The 23,041-nt window shown below is 45.6% G+C and overlaps 1 protein-coding gene across 3 annotated transcripts; it reads left to right on the top strand.

Moving 5' to 3' along the window:
- The first annotated feature begins 1,142 nt into the window (after positions 1-1,142).
- On the top strand, positions 1,143-15,737 carry ppox (protoporphyrinogen oxidase). 3 transcript variants are annotated; one of them, XM_080006180.1, is made up of 13 exons: positions 1,143-1,319; positions 2,106-2,194; positions 2,895-3,029; positions 3,637-3,752; positions 4,136-4,202; positions 4,717-4,861; positions 6,446-6,639; positions 6,868-6,928; positions 9,099-9,217; positions 9,996-10,109; positions 11,516-11,665; positions 15,086-15,128; positions 15,297-15,737. In XM_080006180.1, the coding sequence occupies exons 2-13, from the start codon at positions 2,111-2,113 to the stop codon at positions 15,440-15,442; spliced, it is 1,374 nt and encodes a 457-aa protein (XP_079862306.1). In that variant the 5' UTR covers positions 1,143-1,319; positions 2,106-2,110; the 3' UTR covers positions 15,443-15,737. The 3 variants fall into 3 exon arrangements, with proteins under 3 accessions (XP_079862306.1, XP_079862307.1, XP_079862305.1); XM_080006181.1 differs by having other exon boundaries at positions 4,136-4,268; positions 15,086-15,151; positions 15,297-15,447; XM_080006179.1 differs by having other exon boundaries at positions 1,144-1,319; positions 4,136-4,268.
- Positions 15,738-23,041: the final 7,304 nt, after the last annotated feature.

The raw sequence follows: 23,041 nt of genomic DNA, 5'->3' as shown, positions 1-23,041 counted from the left end.
GAGACAGACTGGGTTGACGAGAGGAGACAAGCAGGTAAGGGGAAGACAAGACAACGAGACATAAACTAGGAACTAGAAATTTGGAACTTGGAAGGGCACCAATAGTGATACAACTCGGGTAAGCTAGTTGACGGTCTGGCAAATAATGACTGGGAAGCTGGGACTAAATACTGTGCAGGTAATTGATCCCAGGTGTGTGCAATCGGGCTTGAGTAGGGAGCTGCAGATGGGGCAAGGGCGGCCTCTAGTGGCGCTGGGAGGCCGTGGGCCTAACAGAACCTTTAATTATCACGCAACACACCACACTACAACACTGCACACACACACACACACACACACGCTTTGATGGTGGCCGGTGAAATGAGGCCTCTGCATTTAACCCATCTTGGCTTGTCCTTCCTCCGGGGGCACAGCCAGGAGCAGCGGGAAGCATTCATCGACGAGTGTCCATCGCTGGTCAGGCAATGATGTGTGCATGTTTTTGGTGGGGGTCCTTACTGACCTTAGGTGGAGGAAACACCATGTAAGTACGGGGAGAACATGCAAAGAAAGGCTCAGAAAGGCTCCTGTTTGGGAGATAACCCGCCCGGAGCACGGTGCCAACAGCGCCCCAGGCAGGAATCAAACCCAGGACCTGTTTGACTAGTAATTTCTCATGACGGGTAAAAATACATTGTTACTGGTAAAACAAAAAATGTTACTAGTAACAGCAAGAAAAGTCACTAGTCACTAATGAACAATAGTGACTAGTACAATTCAAATAGATACTAGTAACAATTAGAATTGTTATTAGTATCTAATTAATAAGTACTAGTACCTAATACATTTTCACTAGTGAAACTAAAATAGTTACTAGTAACTGTTGGAATAGAAAATAGTAACTAAAATACAAGTACTAGTAACTTTTAAAAATGTACTAGTTCGTCCTATGGATTAAATGTTAAAACGGTTTGCCGTAGATACTTGTAGAATTTCTCAAAACAACAGAACTGTTCGAGGGTAAAAAGCTGCAGTTTACACTCCAGACCAGTGAGTGGCGGGCCCGCACACTAAAGTTGTTTGCCAAGCGCGAATTAAAAGGAGGAAGAAGAAAAAGTAACTACGACACCAACGAAGAAGATAATTTTCTGACGACATGGACTGCTTGTGGTTTGGCGTCACACGAGCGTTCTGTGTGTTTTCTCGTATTAGTTACATCACAGTCGTCACGTCTATTGTAAATGTAGCGTTGGCGGAAGTTTTCAACGTGTAACCTTCCCGCAGACTACACGGAAGGGATTTTTTTTAATTTACTTTGGATTTCAACTTCCTCCATAAAGGTCGATTTTCAACAACATTTAAATTATATTTTGTATGAAATAGTACGCGATAAGTACCTGAAATACCAGCGTAGTGTGCAATATGTGCACTGGTATTAGCTCATCGGATAATAAATAATAACTTCGGACGGCGTTCATTCCGCAGTGTGCTGGACTCGAAGGCTCCAGACAACTGGACTTCATTTGACATTGGTATTAGTTAGTTGACGGTGATAATAGTGACTGGTGAGGCAAAAATAAAGCTTTGACATTACTGCAAAGCAATATGCCACGAAGCGATGAGATGCTTTGGTCAACATAGGTTGAATCAAATGCAGTGGATATTAATACCGTTTCCGTTTCCAAACATAAGTAAAATACACTACAAACGTAACAAAGCTGCTGTAATTTGTCGGTAATCGACTTTGGGAGATCATATTTTTGTTGTTATAAGGATAATGGCAGAACTTTGATGAAATTTAATGTGATGATCTTGTAAAAGAGATTATGAATATCAGTGAAACTAACCTGGTAATATAAAGGTGAAATCAAATAATTATATTCTTGAGTGAGCAGACAAGGGACATTTCAGCATACTGATGAGTAGACCGGTAAACAACAGCAACAATATACTCACATTTCCTAATGCAACGTGAGCATGATATCAACTGGCCACAGACTCAACGTCTGAAGTCCCACCCTCCCACAATCTGATAAGAACAAAGCTACCATTTTCATTTTTATCGTATGTTTCAAAGTAATACTTCGTTTCCCTGTGTGTGTGTGTGGCTTTCTGTCTCTATACAGAGAAAATGAGGACAGTTGCGGTGTTGGGAGGGGGAATTGGGGGATTGGCTACAGCTTACTATCTAACTAAGAGTTCCCAAGTCGCCAAGGTAATGCACATTTACGAACTTTGTACTTCATTGCATCGTAAGTCTTTCATTACACTCTTTGTTTAAACTTAATGTTGATAGGCCCTTATATTCAACTCCTCAAATATGTGTTCATAGTTATTATTTATTTTTGATCTCTCCAGTCAAAAGGAGGAGAAGGGAAGGGAAGGGAGGGAGGGAAGCCTCAATTCACAAATTAATAGGATTTAACATACAGAAATGTCTTGTGTACATAAAAAAGCCCGCACTCTGATACTATATATATATATATATATATATATATATATATATATATATATACTGTATAACAGTAGCACATCTACTTTGTAATTCGTGTTAAAAATATAAATAGAATAGAAAATATAATTTAACATCCACAACATTTAGATTCATATTTGCATTACTTGTGACTTCTATGTGTTCTCAAGAAGAAAAAAATGTAGTGAAAGAAATGAAACATTAAATTAAGTCCATGCATTGTTCATATTGTCCCTTTTTTCTTTAAAAAAATGTGTTTGTCAGATTTGCATGTTTGTATGAATTATGTATGAACGAGGCCCATCGTGATTAGTCAAAAGGGCTAATTGTTTCCTAACATAACATGGCTGTAGTGACTAAATTGTTGATTCTTGTGTTTCAATAGATACAAAAAAATATTTCTCTGACAACTTCCTGTATCTGTATTTGCCTCTACCTTTAGGTCATTGTATTAGAAGGCAGCAGTCGATATGGTGGCTGGCTGTGTTCAACTAGGCGCGCAGACAAGGCGGTGTTTGAACATGGACCCAGAGGGATACGACCTGCTGGAGCAGTAGGATTGAACACACTTAATATGGTAGGCAACATAGTATACATATTGGACACCATATTTTGTTTCTTCAGTGTGCAATCTACAACCACTTGCTGAATCCATAGATTGACAGAAAGAACCTGGAATGACCCTGTACTTTTTATAACTGTAGATGTGTTGATAAAGGGGAAGTCGGTTTCATATTTGTATATCATCTAAGTATTAAAGCGATCAACCGTTTTCTCTATTACCCAGTGACAACTCTCTTGTCGTTGTGGGGTAAGAGGTGGAACAGAATACCAGACTGTACTGGGCGTTTGTCTTTTCAGACAAATGATCAATCAAACATCCAGTAGCTTTTAAAGACTCTGCTAAGTACCCCAATCTCCAAAAGCTGCGTCCCCTGTCGATTGCTGGCTCCCCTCAACTGCAGATGGTGCCAAAACCACTACCACATAACCCACGCACAAAAATGTGGTTATTACCAAATTGACGACTTCCAGAAAACCATGTTGTCTGTAATAAATTTTCTTCCATCAAATCCGCTAATGAGAGTAATTTTTATCTATTTCATCACTACCTTTCATCGTCTCTCTCTCTCTCTCTCTCTCTCTCTCTCTCTCTCTCTCTCTCTCTCTCTCTCTCTCCCTAGGTGGAGGACATAGGCCTTAAGAATGAAGTGCTACCAGTCCCCTACAGTCATGTAGCTTCCAAGAACAAATACCTCTACGTCAACGGAAAACTACACAAGATGCCATCGGGAATTGGGTATGGCTGGTCAGAATTTATTCATGATAACCGTTTATGTTTACCTAAAGGCACTATGCATGCCAGGATTTGAAAATGGCCTGGATTTCCATCCAACCTCTGCTGAACTCAGAGATGGAGATGACACTTTCGGGCTAGTTATTAAATCCATTAAGAAAAAAAGTCATATTAAAATGACATTTTGTGAAACATTTGACTCTTTATTTTCCTTATCTCAGTCCATATACTGCCACTCATACTAGGTTCTGTGTTAGCTTATAATCTACACAGTGGTTACCAGCTGCTGTGAGATAAATAACATCTCTCAATAAATGGGGGGGGTCTCTCTCTTGCTCTCTCTTTGATTCGTTGTTTCCATTTTTTACTCCCCCTCTCCTCTGCAGTGGCGTTGTGCATACAGTCCCTCCATTCTCTCGTCCGATCCTGCAAAGCATCGCCATGGAGATGCTGGTAAAGAGAGGCAAGGAAGAGGACGAGTCCATTCACTCGTTTGTCAGTAGACGGCTGGGGCAGGAGGTGTGGTCATGGGCATGGGTTATCCAAGTTTGGATCTCAGTGGGGTAACTATAGATGAAAGTGGATCTGATCGCAGTAAAAGACAAAGTGCTGAAAGAAAACGGCACGGCTGTATGACGATGTAGTATGTCTCAGAAGCCATCGTTGATTTTGTCCCGCATACCAAAGTATGCTGGACAATAGTAGGACCATTTAGTGTGTAGTACGCGTTTTGGGATGTGGGAAATGGGAAATCTAGTGGACAAGGCCAGAATCAAAAAGTCACATTCCAGGTATTTTCACGAATATTCAGTAGATTTAAGTGAAAAATTTCCCCCCAGGATTAACAAAATGTTACCTTTACTGTGTGTGTGTGTGTGTGTGTGTGTGTGTGTGTGTGTGTGTGTGTGTGTGTGTGTGTGTGTGTGTGTGTGTGTGTGTGTGTGTGTGTGTGTGTGTGTGGGGACAGTTGGCTGACATAGCCATTGACAGTTTGTGTCGTGGCGTGTTTGCGGGGGACTGCAGGAAGTTGAGTGTGCGCTCCTGTTTTCCATCCCTGCACAATGCGGAGCAGCACCGAGGTTCCATAGTCCTGGGCATGCTGTTCGGGTCAGGTAAACACTTGCTGCTTCTTCTAGCATACCCACTTCAGGGATGAACACACGCGCCTATGAGGAATAATATTAAAACGTATACTTCAGGTTTAATATTCGTGAGTATGCTGCTGGGCACCTACAATTTGCCCTAGTTTGACTAACATCAAATGGACCTTGACAATTAAAGCACAGAAAGTAATCTTCACCAGGTAAGGCTCCCTCTAGTGGTTGAAAATGACACATTGCAACTTTAAAGGACATCTCTGGAGCTATTTGAAATTCCTGCTTTCCCCATAATTCTTTCGACAAATGAAATATCAGCGTGCAGTTAATCAAACATAGTTGTAAATATGAATTGGTGTATTGGCAACAAAGCAGATTCTCTGCAAGATTAGGCTACTAGCTGGTGTCAATAATGGAGTATGAAAGTGAACGTGGTGACTCGCACAGTAGACTTGTCTTCAAAAGTCTGTAGTCGATCATTTACGAAAGTCACAAAATGGTTTTATTTCACAGTGAATGCTGGTGACTAATAATGTAATTTGTTCCTGAATGAAAAAATTGTTTTTTTTTGCCCTTTTTTACCCTAACCCTCAGATTTTGAGCTTTCGAATACATTTTTCGGATTTTTGTAATCAACATGGCGATAACTGCAGAATTTATTTATTGCAAAGGGGAGTGCCAAAAAACTGGAGGTGGACTTGAAAATGATAGGCATCACCTTGTTCTCGGTTCATTCAGAGTATACCTGACTTATATTTGAATTATACAAAAGGGGACCCTATACTTACCTCTAGCTCAATAAAAAAAACAAAAAACAGTATTATATTCACTTCATCAACTCTCCCTACAGTGCTGTATTATAATATACTATGATTCAATAATGGACTGTAGAAAAATGGATGAATGGATTGCTAAAATTGGGCTGATTTCGGGGCTGGCCAAGTGTTTGGTAAAATCAAAAAGTGCCATATGTATCATATTTAAGCACATGGTGAATTTCAGTGAGTTGCGGGCGATTAAGCGTGCCTGTTTATATTTATTGGTATGATACTACGATTAGACATGTTATCTAGTTTCAGTCAATATGGCATAAATAATATGACAGTACACAGTAGTATTGAGTAATAGATGTGTGGGTTTCCAGGGAAATAATAATTATAACCTTTATTTATATAGCACCTTTTATACACAACATGTAACTCAAACACTTACATTAAAAGAAGGCCACCAGATAGTGACAATAAAAGCAAAGCAAAATGAATTTACAAAGTATAATAATAAAATAATTAAATTCATTAAAAACAGGGTGAAAACAAGCTAATAAAAGTTGATATTCAAAATTGAATTTAATAAAAAAAAGGTAAATATTATACTTTATACCAAATAAAATAAATCCTATATTTTTTATCATCATTAAATAGACGACTGCTGTTATCCTTAACACCAAACGATGGCTTGCACTCTACGACCATCTTGCAATAAACATGAAATAATTTGAAACAAGCATTTGTGCAGGCAATCTTGTCTGTATTCGGTGGATTAAACATACAACTCCAGTGGTGTATAATTCCAATAGATATTTTCTATGTAATCCTGAAGGTCAGGGTCCCGTGGTCCACCCAGGTACGTTGGCCAAGAGGTCTCGTAAAGAGTCGTGGGCTCAATGGTCTCTACGTGAGGGCTTGGAGTCTTTCCCAGAAGCCATCACTAATTGGCTGTCAAGAAGTGAAAGAGTTGAACTCCACAGATCTGTTGTGGTCAAACAGCTCCACCCCTCTGCCTCAGGATGGAAGGTGAGCGAGTCCAAATCAAATATACCCATGCTGCTTTTTGTGCAAGAATGTATTTATCTTGAGTCTAGGTTGTATCAGAACCACAGACAGGCTTTCCGCTGTCTTGCCAAATGGTCTACTTCAATGTGCTTCACTCTGCATGACATGGAGAACATTTCATTACCATTGTGTGCTCGGATTTATACACGGTAATGTGTTTTGGTACATTTAGTGGCTTTGTGTTTGCAGATTCACTTAGAGGATGGAAGCCTATCTGCTGACCATGTTATCTCTGCATTGCCAGCAAAAGGTAAATATTGGATTGTACTGAAGCCTGAACTTAGCTTTGTTGGCACCAAAATTGATTACACCTTTGGTCACTGTAGTGTTTGCAGCCTTGTGAAGTCAAACCTTTGGTGCAACCGTTAGTGTTTGTATGTGATATTAGGACGAGTTATAGCCTGATCAGCAATAAAGGAGGCGGTGAATGTTCTATCTACTCCTCCAATAGTGTTAGGCATCTCAGCAATGGACCCCCTCTTTGTTATAGGGGAATTAGATTTATTATATATTGATATATTTTGTTGATGTATATGGATGGTACAGCTCATTGAGGCTTGTAGCTGGGAAGCGGATGGTGGAGGGGACTTTGACATAAGGTGGTCTCCGGTTGGAGTGGTTGAGTTTCCAGGTTATTACATAAATAGAAATGATCAACAGATCCTGGTGATCTTTAAAAATGCCCTTGACAATATCCTCCAATACTGCATAATATGCCATCGTCACACCTCCTTGGAGATTAGTCAAGTAAAGTCACACTTTATTTATAGAGCGCATTTAATACCAGCGCAACACAATGCGCTTTACAACGAAATACAAAAAAGAAAGAGAGAACGTAGTTGTCAGCCGGTCATTACAAAAGAATGCCCCTGAAACAACAGCAACAACAAAAGCAACAACAAAACAACAATAAAAGCGACTCCAACCACAGTGGCAACAACAGCAACAGCAACAGAAAACAACAACAACAGCAGCAACAACAGCCACAGAAACAACAACAACGGGAGCAGCAATATCAACACCAGCAGCAACAACAGCAGCAACCCACACGCAAAGACGTCACTGGAACTGGAAGTGGTAGCTCACACCAGAACCAGAAATCTAATCTGTATTGAGTCAACAGTTCTCAGGGCAGCAATGCACAGCAAAGACGTCACCGAAACCGGAAGTGGCAGCCCTCACCAGACACTGATATTTCAACTGTGTGCACCATCTCATCTTAATCCAGTCAGGGTGGATGGTTAAGTTTATGTATAAGGTTAGCAGCAGCAATGACAATAACAGCAGAAACAATAGCAGCAACAGAAAACAGCAGCAGCAATAGTAGCAGAAATAGCACACAAGCGAAGACATCACCAGAACTGGAAGTGGTAGCTCTCACCGGAACTAGAAATCTCTTCATCTGTATTGAGTCAACAGTGTGCACCATCTCATCTCAATGAAGTAACGCACAGCAAAAACATCACCAGAACCGGAAGTGGTAGCCCTCACCGGAAACGGGAATTTCAACTGTCTGCACCATCTCATCTTAATCCAGTCACGGTCTTTTAATTAGGTCAAGTGTTTCATTCTGACCTCGGGAGGGAGATCCTTTTGACTATCTCTCCGAAAACACACCCTTCTTATGATCCTCTCACTGTAATATCACAACAGAAACAACAACAGCAACACAAGTAGCAGCAGCCACAAAACAACAACAGCAGCAGCAACATCAACTCCAGCAGCAGCAACAACAAAAAACAACAGCAAAAAAGACAACAGCAACTCACACGCAAAGACGTCACCGGAACCGGAAGTGGTAGCTCTCACCGGAACCGGAGAAGTCACTCAGGTTAGAGACGGTTACGTTGAGGTATAGGGTTAGAGATGCTTAATTTTAGCCATAAGGTAAGCGAGGGTTAAGCTTAGGTATAAGGTTAGCAGCAGCCCCAGCACCAGCACCAGCAACACAGACCGACATATAGACGGACAGACAGACAGAGACGTCAGTCAGTCAGTTAGTCAATCATAGACTATAGCGAACAGCAAGGTTTTTAACCTGCTTTTAAAAGTATTCAGTGTGGGGGCCTCTCTCAGGTCCCTCAGTACGGTGTTCCATTTACTTGGGGCATAGATACAGAAGGCAGCTTCTGAATTCAGATTAATGTCAATGTTTTATAGCCTGGGTGTGTAAAGTTCACCAACTGAGTGCATCGATGTGTTGCCTCGCCCGAGATAAAAAATTTGAAAAATACATACTGTGTATATACAAAAGAAAACATGATATTTTTTTTAGTCAGTGTTTTTCATTCATCAAAGTACATTTTTGCCATGAGTATACTTGCACCTTTACATGGAAGACAGTTGGAAGGGGGAAATCCCGGTATCGAGCTGAATATTTCAATTCTTTGCATTCCATGTACCCTATCTTTGCCTTTTAGCCTTGTCCTCAGCCCTGCCTCAAGCTCTACAACCCCTCATCCAGCGGCTCCAAGAAATCCCCACGGTCACAGTCGCTGTGGTCAACCTGGAGTACGAGGGCTCAGTCCTCCCTGTTGAGGTGAGATCACCCTCGGAGCATGCAACTTCTCCTTCTCTTCCTTTCAAATGAGGCACACTGACCTTAGAATTCACTTTTTGGCTTCCTTTGTAAGCGGAGCGGACCAATAGAATTCAGAGTGGATCTCTTGAGACCTCTGTTAAGACCTATTCCGGACCGATGGCATTTGTTCCTTAGGATGCCAGAGGGAGTCACAAGGCCTTTGTCCATTACAATTTAGAATAAATTACCCGCAGTCACCTGAAGTTTTCATGCTGCAAGAGGTTCTGAAAAGCATTTTCTATGGCTAAAACCATTTTGTCAAATTGACATGACGCTCGGAACTTCAACGCACGTTGCATTGTGATGGTAAAGAGGTGAAAATTACCCGGTCTACCCAGGTGTCATGTTTCCATCACTGCGGACTGCTGGAGCTGATTAAAAACCTGTGACCATTGCAGGGTAATTTGTCCCACGACTGACTGCCGGGTGTAACCTTTCCCACTAAAGAGAAAAGCAAGATGTTAGTGGGTTTTTCGTGCAGTGGAAAATAGGTATTAATAACACACCACCTTGACTTCCTTAAGGATGCAGGTTATTTAATAGCCATAGCAAGCAAGGGAAGTTCCCTATCAACCTGTTGTACAAGCCTTCAACAAATCAGTGAGTCATCAGTGAGTTTGATTGCTCCTGGAAGACCCATATGGAAAATATGGCAAGGGAATCGCTTCAATATATTCTTATTCATTTACCAAAGCTGAGTAGAGTTTCCAACCACAATTTAACGGTTCGTTTTCAGGGTTTTGGTCATTTGGTTCCCTCCTGGGAGGATCCGGGTCTCCTCGGAGTGGTCTACGACTCTGTGCCGTTCCCCCAACACAACAGTCCTAACAGAGTCACTACCAGATTGACGGTACACACTATTTTTACTCTATATATAGAAAAATGTAGCAGATGCATACATGTATAACTACTAATAAATGAATTATTTTGTTACTGACAAACTTTTTGAAGGGAACGTAATTTACGCTTTTGTTGCACTCCCTTTTGTTTACTTCCTTTTGGGTATATCGTTGAGTAGGAGTTCGCTGTTAAAGGCTTCTGTAGACTGTTAGTTTTGCAATTTAATTTTTTCAAATGTATACGATATTCTGTTGATATGGGCAACGAAATAAGTCTAAAGTGAGCTCTGTTGTTCACAGCGGAGCATAACTTTTCAATTAAATCGTGCCATTAAAGTGCAAATAGACAACGTTTTTGCTCTAACTTATTATTATGAAGTAAATGTTGATTGCACAGTTTAATGGCTATAGAATAATGACGCTAACGGCATTTAGATATGTTTCCTATAAGCCTCGCTTTCACTATGTAATTCTGTTTGCCATCGGGTAAGATCTGCGGGCAATTGAAGGCTAGATCTACGGCATGAAGAAAGTGCATCAACCATTGCGCAACCAAAAGAGGAAGAAGATAGCACTCCAAATGACTGTCCCAAACCAGACAAAGTGGAATGCAGTCTCGCAACTAACTTGTAACTTTGCTTTAACGACTAAATGAGAGCGATATCTAGATTAACCAATGTTATCCTTCGCGATTTTGAACAGCGGAGAGAGGGTCCAAGTTGCGCGTGCCACACAACTTACTTTTTACTTTTTATTCACTTTGTGACAATTTTTAATTTACCACTTCATTGGACATGCTTCTTTCTTCTCTCTTATTTCCAAAGTTGTGTTGCTCATTTCTTCATGGAGCTAGGCTCTGAGGAAAACGTAAAGCGATCCGGTTGTCTTTGTAACAGCGGCACCAATAATAATACCACTTGGAAACGCTAGGGGGGGAAGTTGAAAAGTTGTCTGTTTCCACTTGAAATAATATTATTTGATTTAATTGATACTTTTTTTATGTTGGTTTTACATTCATTTGGCGATTTAGTGATGCATTTGGTGATTCTATCATGTTTCTCATCAAATGATTACAATGTTGAGGGGAAAAACGGGCAACATATAACTTGTAATTTCACTGCAATTAATCTCTACTTTTAAATGAAGGCCATTAGAAAAGTTCTTTTTGGCACCACCACTGGTGATGCAGAGTCTCAAGGATAGCCCTTTTCACAGTGAGAGTCCTCCAATAAATTCGAAAGAGAAGACTTGCAATGCATCGTGGGTAAGATGTCCACAATTGACCATGGAATGTACACTTTCGATTTTTTTCCACTTGGCAGTTCCCATGGTTTGGAACCTCACGTGGCAAGGTTGCCAGAAAAATGCTGTTCAATGTGAACTATGGGACAATTGGAATGTTCCCCATGTCTCCTAGGTGATGATGGGCGGGGCCTGGTTCCAGGAAGTATTCGGGCCACCCGAGAAGGTGTCTGAGGAGTTTCTCATCACAAAAGCCACTGAGGCCATTCGTAGCCATCTTGCAGTATCTGTGATGCCAATCTGGAGCAAACTGGCTCTGCACAAGGTGTGTGTATGGGTGCGGGTGTGTGTGCCTGGGGGTGGGGGTGGGGGTTTGCATGCAAGCCTCACTGATCAACCTCATTCTAGCTCTACAGCTCTAAAGTGAAGGCACCACCGCCTCTTGAGTCATCTAGATGATATACCCATCATCTCTTCAACTAAAGAATGGGGAAAAGAAGTTAAAATGGGTGCAGCATTAAAATAACAAGATATTAGTGGGCATTATAAAATGGTTCAAAAATGTATTGTGTAAAATGTTTTTTTCACAAACCAAAAGACTACCAAACAGTGCACAAACAAATCAAAGCTGCAGAAAGAGGCACACAGACGAGGCACACAGAGGAGTCCAATTACTTATTTGTATTATGTTGATGTGGTAATGCAGCTATGAAAAGTGTGTGTGTGTGTGTGTGTGTGTGTGTGTGTGTGTGTGTGTGTGTGCGTGTGCGTGTATTACACACCATGCAATGATCTGAGGTGACCGCATTCATTTTTTGAAAAGATGCAGATGAATAGAATGTTAATGAGGTGAATTTCCATCATAACTACAGGGGGTACTCCGGGGGAAAAAAAATGTTAAAAGATATTGGTTTTATATAATATAAAAAAACACATGCAACGCACATACAGTACATCAATTATGTTCATTTTCTTTTATTTACTCCCATTGCCAGTGAAGGGGGTACTCAGCTGAAAAAAAGATCTAAGTGGGGGCACACTACGAAAAAGTTTAAGAACCACTGTATTATTGCAAATAGGCGAAGACTTATAGACATGTATGACAATTAATCACCAACTAAAACTCGTCACATGATCGTGAAAGTCCTCGTGTTGACAAGCCAGTTACAACAATGTCCGTGTAGGCCAGGGGTGGGCAAACTTTCTGGCTCAGGGGCCACATTGACTTTTAAAATTTGACAGACGGGCCGGGTCAGCACAAGATGCACACATATCAAACATAAACAGAAAAAAAGCATTACAGTGTTAATACACTTACCTTTTAGTGGGAACAGTGTTGTTGATCACCCATTTTTGCCTGTGCATCGAAGTCTGGTGTTAGTTTTGTTGTGGCAATTCTCAAAATTCTCATCACTCAACTCGGATCTGTGGGGTGCTTTGTTGGTGTTCATCACACATACGTAGGGCCAAACAACACCAGCATCCTCTGTGTCATCTTCTGGATGTTTGGAAATTTGGCTGCGCTTAATGAACCATAAAACTCACCCAGTTTAAGAGAGTTGAACTTCTCCTTTAAGACGGTGTCACATTGGAGATCAATCAGTTCCAACTGCAACTCCTGTGGTGTTGTTTCAGGGTCTTGTGAGTAGGGACATGACACCAGCTGATGTGACTTGTCAATTTTTCCAAAATCAGAGAACCGACAGCAGAATTCTTCATGCAGGTCATCCAGTGATTTCCTGTATTTTTTCACATGTTGTGGGGCCTCTTTCAACGTAGCCAGTGTGGGGAAATGAGCCAATGACTTGTTTGGCATTTGCTTTGAGAATAAAGCTAGCTTGGTTTTGAAGGCTCTGACGTTTGTATGCATTTCATGCACAAACTGGGCTTTCCCTTGTAGCTTCACGTTCAGCTCATTCATGTGTGTCAGTATGTCCATAGCAAAAGCTAAATCACAAATCCAATCTGTGTCACTCAGCTCAGGAAACTTGTCAGCGTTCTCAAGTAGCTCCAAAAATTAGATAATCTCTTGTTTGAGCTCCCACACTCGTTGACATACTTTCCCCAAACTTAACCAGCGGACATTAGAATGGTAAAGCAAGTCCCGGTGATCAGCGTCAGTTTCTTCAAGAAACTTAATAAACTGACGATGGGGAAGTCCCCTCGATCGAATAAAGTTAACAAGTTTTACAACTGGCTTCACCACGTGGTCAAGCTGCAATACGGATTTACACAGCGCTTCCTGGTGAATAATGCAGTCTAGGAAAATTACCTCCTGCTCAGGGTTTTCCTCTTTCACCCTCTCCTGGATTCTTTTGAGCAGTCCGACGTTTTTTCCCGTCAGATTTGGCGATCCATCTGTGGTAACGTTGGCGAGTGTACTCCAGGGTAGCTTGTGCCTCTTGATGACCGCCGACACACTGTCATACAAGTCCTCTTCCCGTGTTTTCCCTATTAGGGATTCCATGGCCAAAAACTCCTCCGTTTTCTCAAAATTGTCATTAATCTCTCTGATAAAAATTAAAAGCTGAGCGGTGTCCTTTATGTCATTACTTTCGTCCAGTGCCAAAGAATATAATGTAAATGACTCCGCGTTTTTGTTTAGCTTGCTAGCTAGGTCTTCATCAATTAATTCAACACGGCGAGTCAGTGTCCTGCGTGATAAGCTAATTTTTTCAAATTTGTTCTTGCTCTCAGGACACAAGATACCTACTGTCTCTACCATGCACTCTTTGAGAAACTCCCCTTCGGAGAAAGGCTTGCTGGCTTTTGCTAATTTGAATGCCAGCAAATAACTTTCCTTCGTGCTTGATTCTTGGATGGCAGTTTGTCGGATAAAGGTGTTTTACTGAGCCTGCAAGCCAGCTGCCAACCTCTGAGCGGTAGCCGTCCGTTATGCGTTGATTGGTTGTTAGCGTAATTTGCATGCTTGGTAGAAAAGTGAGGGCTGATGTATTCCTTTAAAACCGCAATCGTTTCTTGGCAAATAAGACATACAGCCTTTGACCGACCTAGGTAAAAAAGTATTTAGTTGTTCATTCCTTATTTAACACTCGCCACTAACTGTCAACTTTTCTTTTCTTTGGCCCACTCATTGTTGCAGCTGGGTTTAGAGTAGTAGCAGAGCAATAACAGAGAGTAGCCCGGGCTCCGCAAAATCAAGTCACTGCGCCTAATGCGCCACCTGGTGAAACGCCAGGCATTACAGGTCAAGGTCAAATGAATGCAGTCATAATTATGAATTCTGTACCAATCTTCGGCGGGCCTGATTAAAAAGACCAACGGGCCAGATGTGGCCCGCGGACTGTAGTTTGCCCACCCCTGGTGTAGGCAATGCTACATTGAAACACATTTTGTCAGGTAGTGGGCTTAATTTTGACTAGTGCGTGGTCGCTAAGATTGGAGACCAAATTCTTAAAACATATAATTTATGTTAAATGTATAACAAATGTTTAAATGTGAAGATCCAAATCATGTAGGTGTCAAACAAATTAATTTCCTGAATTTACGGTCTATCAATAAAATACTATCTTAAATGTAAGCCTGAGACAAACATTTAACACAAAGCCCAACATGCCTACCCCCGAATCTAGTTTTGTTTGGAATGGGTTTTACAAAGTTCAGTACGTGACGTCAGATAGAGCTGCTACCGAATTTCTTCTCTTGGCAGTTATGAAACCATCATCATTTTGTTTAGTGGGAAAAATGCTAACAACTAAGATATTGATTTCCTCTATCTCGCCAGAACTGTATACCTCAGTATCATCTTGGACATTGGAAACGAGTAGGTGAGTTTCTTTTAAGCTTACAGGTAGATTTAACATTGTCTTCCCATTTAGTTTTAATCATAAAGAGGCCAGATCGTTGTTGCTTTGTTTTAATAGGTCCAACTGTTGACTTAACATAACAATGCTTACACAAATGAAAATGTATTTTTTTCTTGTCTGTGCCTACAGAGTACATGCGTGAGTACATAAGAAAGAACCTCCTGCCCCTCAGTCTGGCTGGCTCCTCATATGACGGCGTCTCTGTTAATGATGTCATCTTCAGTGGGCGCACTGCTGCCGAGGGGCTGCTGGGACAAAGAACGTTACAACAATGATTTATCAGAGCTAATGTATCGAGTGACAGTGGTTCTAGTCATTAGAAATCTGGCCCACCTCTGCCCGGAAAAGTATGGTGGACTGGAGCCTATGGACTATTATTGTGCAATGTTTTATTTAGATGTGTTTATGTACAATGTGCTTGTACAGTATATGTCACTGTGCTACAAGGAATGAAGGTATCCTGAAAATACTACTGATGTTTTTTGTGAAATTCATATGTAGCTTGCCTGTAATCATTATTGCGCATTTTGTGATGAAATTGAAAACACCGGCATTTGTCAGAATAAAGTGGAAAACGTCAATAAATAAATTTTTTATTCATAATCTTTTATTCAAATGTAACCTTGGAATATTTTGATGAAACACAGTGTCCCCCAAAATTGGACAGCAACATTTAGTTATCATTATTCACCATGTCCGAATAATAGTAAATATTTTCCAGCTGAGAGAATAGGGTCTACAAGATGGCTTGTGATCCAAGTCCCCGCCCTGTGACCCAGGCGGGCACCTGAGCCTGTCTGGGTGTGCACGGCGCGGGCTCCCCATGTGGTCTCTTTCGGTCGGGGGGGGGACTCCTGTCATCGCACCGGGCTGCCTGGGCACTGCCCTGCTGCCCCACTGCGTTGATCTGATTGTGCTTCACCTATCTCTCACAGTGCTAAAAGTCTTACTCCGTACATACACCACACAATAGGCCTAGAGTTTGCAGGATGGGTGGGGTGCGAGCTATGTGGGCAGGGATGTGGCGGGCAGCTGCGATCTTGCCTGTCATGCTCCTGCCCCGATGTGCTTCTCATGCTTCCTGAAATTTGAATACCACTCATATTATTATGCGATCCATCTGTGGTAACGTTGGCGAGTGTACTCCAAGGTAGCTTGTGCCTCTTGATGACCGCTTGATGATACGCTGGAGACACAGACGGCTGTAGTCCGTTCATCACGAACTGTTCCATCCTCTTCACTCTGCAGCCCCACACCTTTGCCTCCGAGGATGCCAGGGTGACGTTCGCCGTAAATCACCTGACGGGCCGCGCTCGGCTATGGGGAATGGCCGAGTGGGAACGACGCACACCAGCCTGCTCCTCCTTCCAGCCTTCGCCGCCGAGCTCCGCAAGGTGTTCGGGGTAACATCACGGGGTCCCGATGCTACTGGTGGTCTCCTGGGTCTCAGTCAAGGGTCCCGCTCCGTGGTCGATTACGCGATCGACTTCCGCACCCAGGCTCGACTGAGCGAGTGGAATCCGGCAGCCTAGATTGACGCATTCCTGATGGGATTAGCAGAGTACGTGAAGGAAGAGCTAGTTTCCCACGACCTGCCCACCTCTCTCGATGGCATCATTGAGCTTGCTTCCCGTATCGACCGACGCATCCAGGCCCGGCAGCGAGAGAGGCATCGGAGCCAAGTGGAGCACCGCCCAGCAACCCGTCTCCCAACTCTTCCGGGCTGGCAACCCACGAGTGAGGCCCCTCCCATGCAGGTTGGCCGGGCCAGCCTCACCCCCGAGGAGAAGGAGAGACGCCGGGTGGGGAACCTTTGTCTCTACTGCGGTCTAGCTGGACACTACATCTCCGGGTGTCCGGTAAAAGGCCGGGCTCGCCAGTGACGGAGGAGGTCCTGGTGAGCCACACCTCCAAACCCTCCTCCAACCCACGCCCCCTGTGTCAGGCTCGGCTGCTGCTGCCCCAATGCTCACATTCCCTCGCCATACTTATTGACTCTTGTTCCGATGTTAACATCATCGACGATAACCTAGCATGGCAGCTGGGTGTTGGTCGAGTTCTCCTGCCTTCTCCGGTTCCTGCCACTGCCCTGGATGGCCGCCTCCTGGGGACAGTCACCCATCAGACGGTGCCCATCCGCATGCTCCTGTCCAGCACCCACCACGAGAAGATACAGTTCTGCATCCTGCACTCACCTCGTCACCCTCTCCTCCTGGGGTTCCCCTGGCTCCGGCGTCACAACCCACACCTCGACTGGACCACAGGGGCTATTCTGGGATGGAGTCCTATGTGCCATCAGGTCTGCCTGAAGCAAGCCGCCGCACCTCAGCCATCCACCAGCTCCAGCTCCGCACCTCACATGTTGGGGGTCCCCGCCGAGTACCTCGACTTCAGGGAGGTCTTCAGCAAGGCCAAGGCGACATCCCTTCCTCCGCACAGGCCATACGATATTGCCATCGACCTCCAGCCTGGCTCCACCTCCCCCAGAGGCCGCCTGTACTCCCTGTCCGCCCCTGAGAGAGAGGCCATGGACGCCTATATCAACGATGCCCTGGTGGCGGGCATCATCCGTCCCTCCTCATCCCCGGCGGGGACGGGCTTCTTCTTCGTGGAGAAGGACAAGTCGCTTCGCCCCTGTATTGACTATCGCGGTCTCAACGACATTACGGTCAAGAACCGCTATCCCCTGCCCCTCATCTCATCAGCCTTCGAACTCCTGGAGGGGGCCACGGTGTTCACCAAGCTCGACCTACGCAACGCCTACCATCTGGTCCTTGTTCGAGAGGGGGACGAATGGAAGACGGCGTTCAACACTCCCTCCGGTCACTAAGAATATCTGGTGATGCATCTGTCTCACCAACGCCCCCGCCGTCTTCCAGGCCCTGGTCAATGATGTGCTCAGGGACATGCTCAACAAATTTGTCTTTGTGTACCTCGACGACATCCTGATCTTCTCCCAATCCCAAGCTGAGCACGTCCACCACGTCCAGGCGGTCCTGCAGCGCCTCCTGGAGAACTCACTCTTTGTGAAGGCGGAGAAGTGTGAGTTTCACGTCCCGTCCGTCTCCTTCCTGGGGTATGTCGTGGGGAAGGGGACCATCCAGATGGACTCCACCAAGGTCTCCGCCGTCACCACCTGGCCCGCCCCGGAGTTCTGCCAACTTCTATCGGAGGTTCATCCGAGGCTACAGCACGGTGGCTGCCCCCCTCACAGCCCTAACCTCCTCCAAGGTGCCGTTTCTGTGGTCCGCCGCCGCCAACGACGCCTTCCTGGCCCTGAAGGCATGGTTCACTTCAGCCCCCATTCTGGTATTGCCTGACCCCGAACGGCAGTTTGTGGTTGAAGTGGACGCCTCCGATATGGGAGTCGGAGCTGTCCTCTCCCAGAGAACCGCCTCCGACCAGAAGCTTCATCCCTGCGCCTTCTTCTCCAGGCGTTTGACCCCAGCCGAGAGGAACTACGACATCAGGAATAGGGAGCTTCTCGCAGTCAAATTGGCCATGGAGGAGTGGCGACACTGGCTAGAGGGAACCCAGCTGCCGTTCCTGGTGTGGATTGACCACAAGAACCTTGATTATATTCAGTCCGCCAGGAGACTGAACTCCCGTCAGGCCCGTTGGGCGCTCTTCCTTACCAGGTTCAATTTCTCCCTCTCCTATCGGCCGGGGTCACGCAATGTCAAACCTGACGCCCTGTCCCGGCAGTTCCAGGAGGAGGAGGAAGACGCTGCTGACCCTGACACCATTCTACCGTTCTCCCGTCTAGTTGCCACACTCACCTGGGAGGTGGAAGAGAAGGTCAGAGCCGCCGCCCAGGACCAACCTGGACCCAGCGCATGTCCGCCCGGCCGTCTGTTCGTCCTGCCTGACCTCCGCTCCGAGGTTCTTCAGTGGGCCGACAACTCCCGACTCACCTGCCACCCGGGGATCCAGCGGACGAAGGAAGTCGTCCAGCGTCGCTTCTGGTGGCCCTCCCTGGGTGAGGACGTCCGAGGGTTCGTCAATGCCTGCCCCACCTGTAACCAGCACAAACCCTCTCTTCTTGCTCCTGCCGGTCTCCTACACCCACTGCCGGTTCCTCATCGCCCCTGGTCTCACATCTCCTTGCACTTCGTCACCGGTCTGCCACCGTCTAGCAGCAACACTACTATCCTGACCGTGGTGGACCGGTTCAGCAAGATGGCTCACTTTGTGCGTCTACCGAAGCTCCCGTCGGCCAAGGGCACCACCAAGCTACTGTTGTATCACGTCTTCCACCTCCATGGCATCCCGGTAGATGTGGTATCCGACCGGGGTCCTTAGTTCGCCTCGGTCTTCTGGAGGGAGTTCTGTTCGCTCCTGGGGGCCACCGCCAGCCTGTCCTCAGGATACCACCCCCAGTCCAATGGCCAAACGGAGCACAAGAACCAGGAGATGGAGACGGCCCTGCGCTGCATGACGTCTCAACACCCGTCGTCCTGGTCTGAGCAGCTTTCGTGGGTGGAATATGCCCACAACACCCTGACAAGTTCGGCCACAGGCCTCTCCCCCTTCCAGTGTGCCTACGGCTTCCAACCACCTCTGTTCCCGGCCCTTTAGAGGGAGGCTTCCTGCCCGTCCGTCCAGGCCTTCATTCGCCGCTGTCGCAGGACCTGGACCCGGGCCCGGGCCGCCCTCCTCCGAGCCGCTGGCCGCAACGCCTCTGCCGCCAACCGTCGCCGCTCCCAGGCCCCGGAGTACCAGCCGGGCCAGAGGGTCTGGCTCTCCACCCGGGACCTCCCCCTGAAGGTGGACTCTAAGAAGCTTGCTCCTCTGTTCTTCGGCCCATTCAAGATCGAGAAGGTCGTCAACTTGGTGGCAGTGCGGCTCAAGCTCCCCAGGTCCATGCACGTCCATCCCACGTTCCACGTATCCAAGGTCAAGCCAGTCCGGGAGAGTGCTGTGGTCCCCTTGGCGCCTCCCCCGCCTCCTCCGCGCTTCATTGACGGGGGTCCTGCCTTCTCTGTCCGCCGTCTCCTACGTTCCCGCCGGCGTGGGAGAGGCCTGCTGTACCTGGTGGATTGGGAGGGTTATGGCCCGGAGGAGAGGTCCTGGGTCCCTGCGAGGCACATTCTGGACCACACCCTCATCAGGAAGTTCCATCAGCGCCATCCTGACCAGCCCTCCAGACCGGGTCAACCCTCCCGGCCACAGACCCCACCACCTCTATTGTCTGCGTCCTCCAGCGATGTTTCAGAGGCGGAGGATGTCGACCCTGGGGGTCCCTGCTCCGATGAGGACGTGGCCCATTTAGCAGAGGACGAGGAGATGGACGGGGTCTCCAACTACTCCGATGATGATCACGTGGCCCATTTAGCGGAGGACGTGGAGATGGACGAGGTCTCCGACGATACAATACACACATTACTGTGAGACCAGGTCCGGCTCCAACACCATCATCAAGTTTGCTGACGACACTGTAGTGGTGGGCCTGATCCCAGACAATGACGAGAAGGCCTGCCGTGAGGAGGTAGCTGACCTGTCACTTTGGTGCCAGGACAACAGCCTCCTCCTGAACTTCAGCAAAACTAAGGAGCTGATTGTGGACTTTATGAGAGGAATACAACTAAGGATGCACGCACTGTTGGTTATTAATGGGACTTCTGTTGACAGGGTGTGAGCAGCTTTAAGTACCTGGGGGTCCACATCACAGAGGACTTAACATGAACTATACATACAGACACTCTGGTGAGAAAGGCGAGGCAGCGTCTTTACCACCTCAAGCAGCTGAAGAAATTCAGGGTCTCAGTGAGGATCCTCAAGTCCTTCTACTCTGGAGCAGTGGAGAGCATCCTGACAGGCAACATCACTGCCTGGTTTGGGAACTGTACTGCTCAGGACAGGCAGGCCCTGCAGAGGGTGGTGCGTTCAGCTGAACTGGAACCACTTGAACTACTCACTCACTGCAGGACTTATACGTAAGCCAACGGACTGTCAATGTTGAAGTCACCAGGGGCCCTCACTGAGACACACAAATAGGCCCCAATGCCTTGCTGTACCGCACTGTTGTATAGCTGTACTGTATATCTAAAAACACATTACTTCACTTTATTCACATGCCACTTTACTGTACATATCTGTATATACATAGTCTATTCCTCATATTTCTATTTTGTATTCCCACCCAGTATATTTACCTTTTTGCTCTTATTTTATTCTATTGTGTCAGTTAGTACTTATAGTGCATAATCTCCGGGTGCATTGTAATGACATTTCACTGCATATATGTATGCTCGTATGTATAAGTTTGTGTTAAATAAACATCTTGGACCTTCAAATCTTGAAAAAAATGACATGTACATGTAAAAATGTAAACATCGAAACATCAGATGGCAACATATATCCACCAAATATAATTAATTAAGTCCAGAAAAATTGGAACAGCAATTTGGCATGTGGCTTCTTCCTGTGATAGCTATGGCCCTAAATGAGGGAGAAAAGGAGAGGGATGTAATCAGAAGGGTTTTCGGAGGTGTGTTCAAAGCAGGTGCGTGTGTGTGTGTGTGTGTGTGTGTGCGTGCGTGCGTGCGTGCGTGCGTGCGTGCGTGCGTGCGTGCGTGCGTGCGTGCGTGCGTCCGTCCGTCCGTCCGTCCGTCCGTCCGTCCGTCAACCGGTGAGTGAACAGGACTTGTCCCAATTAGTTCAGGTGTATGAAGTCGAAATTATATCACAGCACCTCCAAGCAGCGGAAAAGGCCCTGCAGCCCCTCCTGAGTCCCGCAGCCGTATAGACACTCCACAACTGCAGGAAAGCCCAGTGCACCATGCCATGCAGCCACAGAAGACCTCCCAGCTCCCAGAGAAGTCGGGAGCACGCCAAGCAACACCCACACACGGTCCTGAAGAGCATAAACCAGTCCCAGAGAACACAAGGAGACCCTGCACCCCCGTAGCGCACGCATACAACCCACCCCCAGGTGTAGGCATAAGACACACCCGTAGGCGAGCCGCGGGGACCCCATTTCCACCAATGACCTGCACAAAGGTGCGGCCTGCCATACTGCAACCGACTAGGTGCCCCATCCAGCCACAAGCAACATGTAGAGGATATGTTTTTCATGGGAATTTATTCCTCTGATATGCTCTGCCATTACGCTGTCAAAAAGGCTAACCATCGACACAAGTCTTAGGAAGTTACGATTGTTGTGCAATGTGTGAACAACTTGTCAGTGCTTCGACAAAATGCCATCTGCTGACTCTAACTACCTTAATCAGCATCGGAGATGGAGACGATGAGTCGCTCGGTCAAGGTTTGGTGGTGATGAAGTCCCCGTCCGGGAACTCAGAGTGGGAGGATAGCTTACCTTGGATAAGCAGTGATGTGGAACTACCTGCTGCCCAAGGGGAGCAATATGAATTGCATGGGCCGGGTAGCTAGCCGCTGAAAATTACCCAAGTGTTCCAAGACATTTTAGTACAGATGGGACCACAACGCAATAGTCTTATGTTCGATACTTTTCCCTGCGCACTTTACTGAGTCACTCCAGGATCTCTTATTGACACTAATAAGGCATCTGCATAAAGAAGCAACTTGCACTTCACTGCTACTGCTCTTTACATGTCATTAATATGTAAGGAGGGGCAAGGATAGACCCCCCACTAGTCAACTCACTAGTGTCCGATATTAACATCTCCTACATTAACCTAGTCAGATAAGATTTTAACCACTAGGCTGAGACGTAATTCAGTCTTAAATGTCTGAATTTCAGCAATATGCTATCATAGTCTACTGTATGAAGCGCCTTCTATACCTCTAAAAAAAACATTCCTGCATATTTACTGTACCTCTTTCACTTTTAATTGACAAACAAGTCTTTAAATGCACATTTTTTATTCAAATGGACGAAAATCCCATTT

This window comes from Zeus faber (assembly GCF_960531495.2).
Source record: "Zeus faber genome assembly, chromosome: 8".
Lineage (NCBI taxonomy): Eukaryota > Metazoa > Chordata > Actinopteri > Zeiformes > Zeidae > Zeus > Zeus faber.
This window is presented reverse-complemented; position numbering and strand designations above follow the sequence as displayed.

Coding starts and splice junctions, on each gene's coding strand:
- ppox (XM_080006179.1), top strand. CDS start 2,111: ATGAGGACAGTTGCGGTGTTGGGAGGGGGAATTGGGGGATTGGCTACA. Junction 2,195..2,894: donor AGAGTTCCCAAGTCGCCAAG/GTAATGCACATT, acceptor CTCTACCTTTAG/GTCATTGTATTAGAAGGCAG. Junction 4,862..6,445: donor GGGCATGCTGTTCGGGTCAG/GTAAACACTTGC, acceptor GTAATCCTGAAG/GTCAGGGTCCCGTGGTCCAC.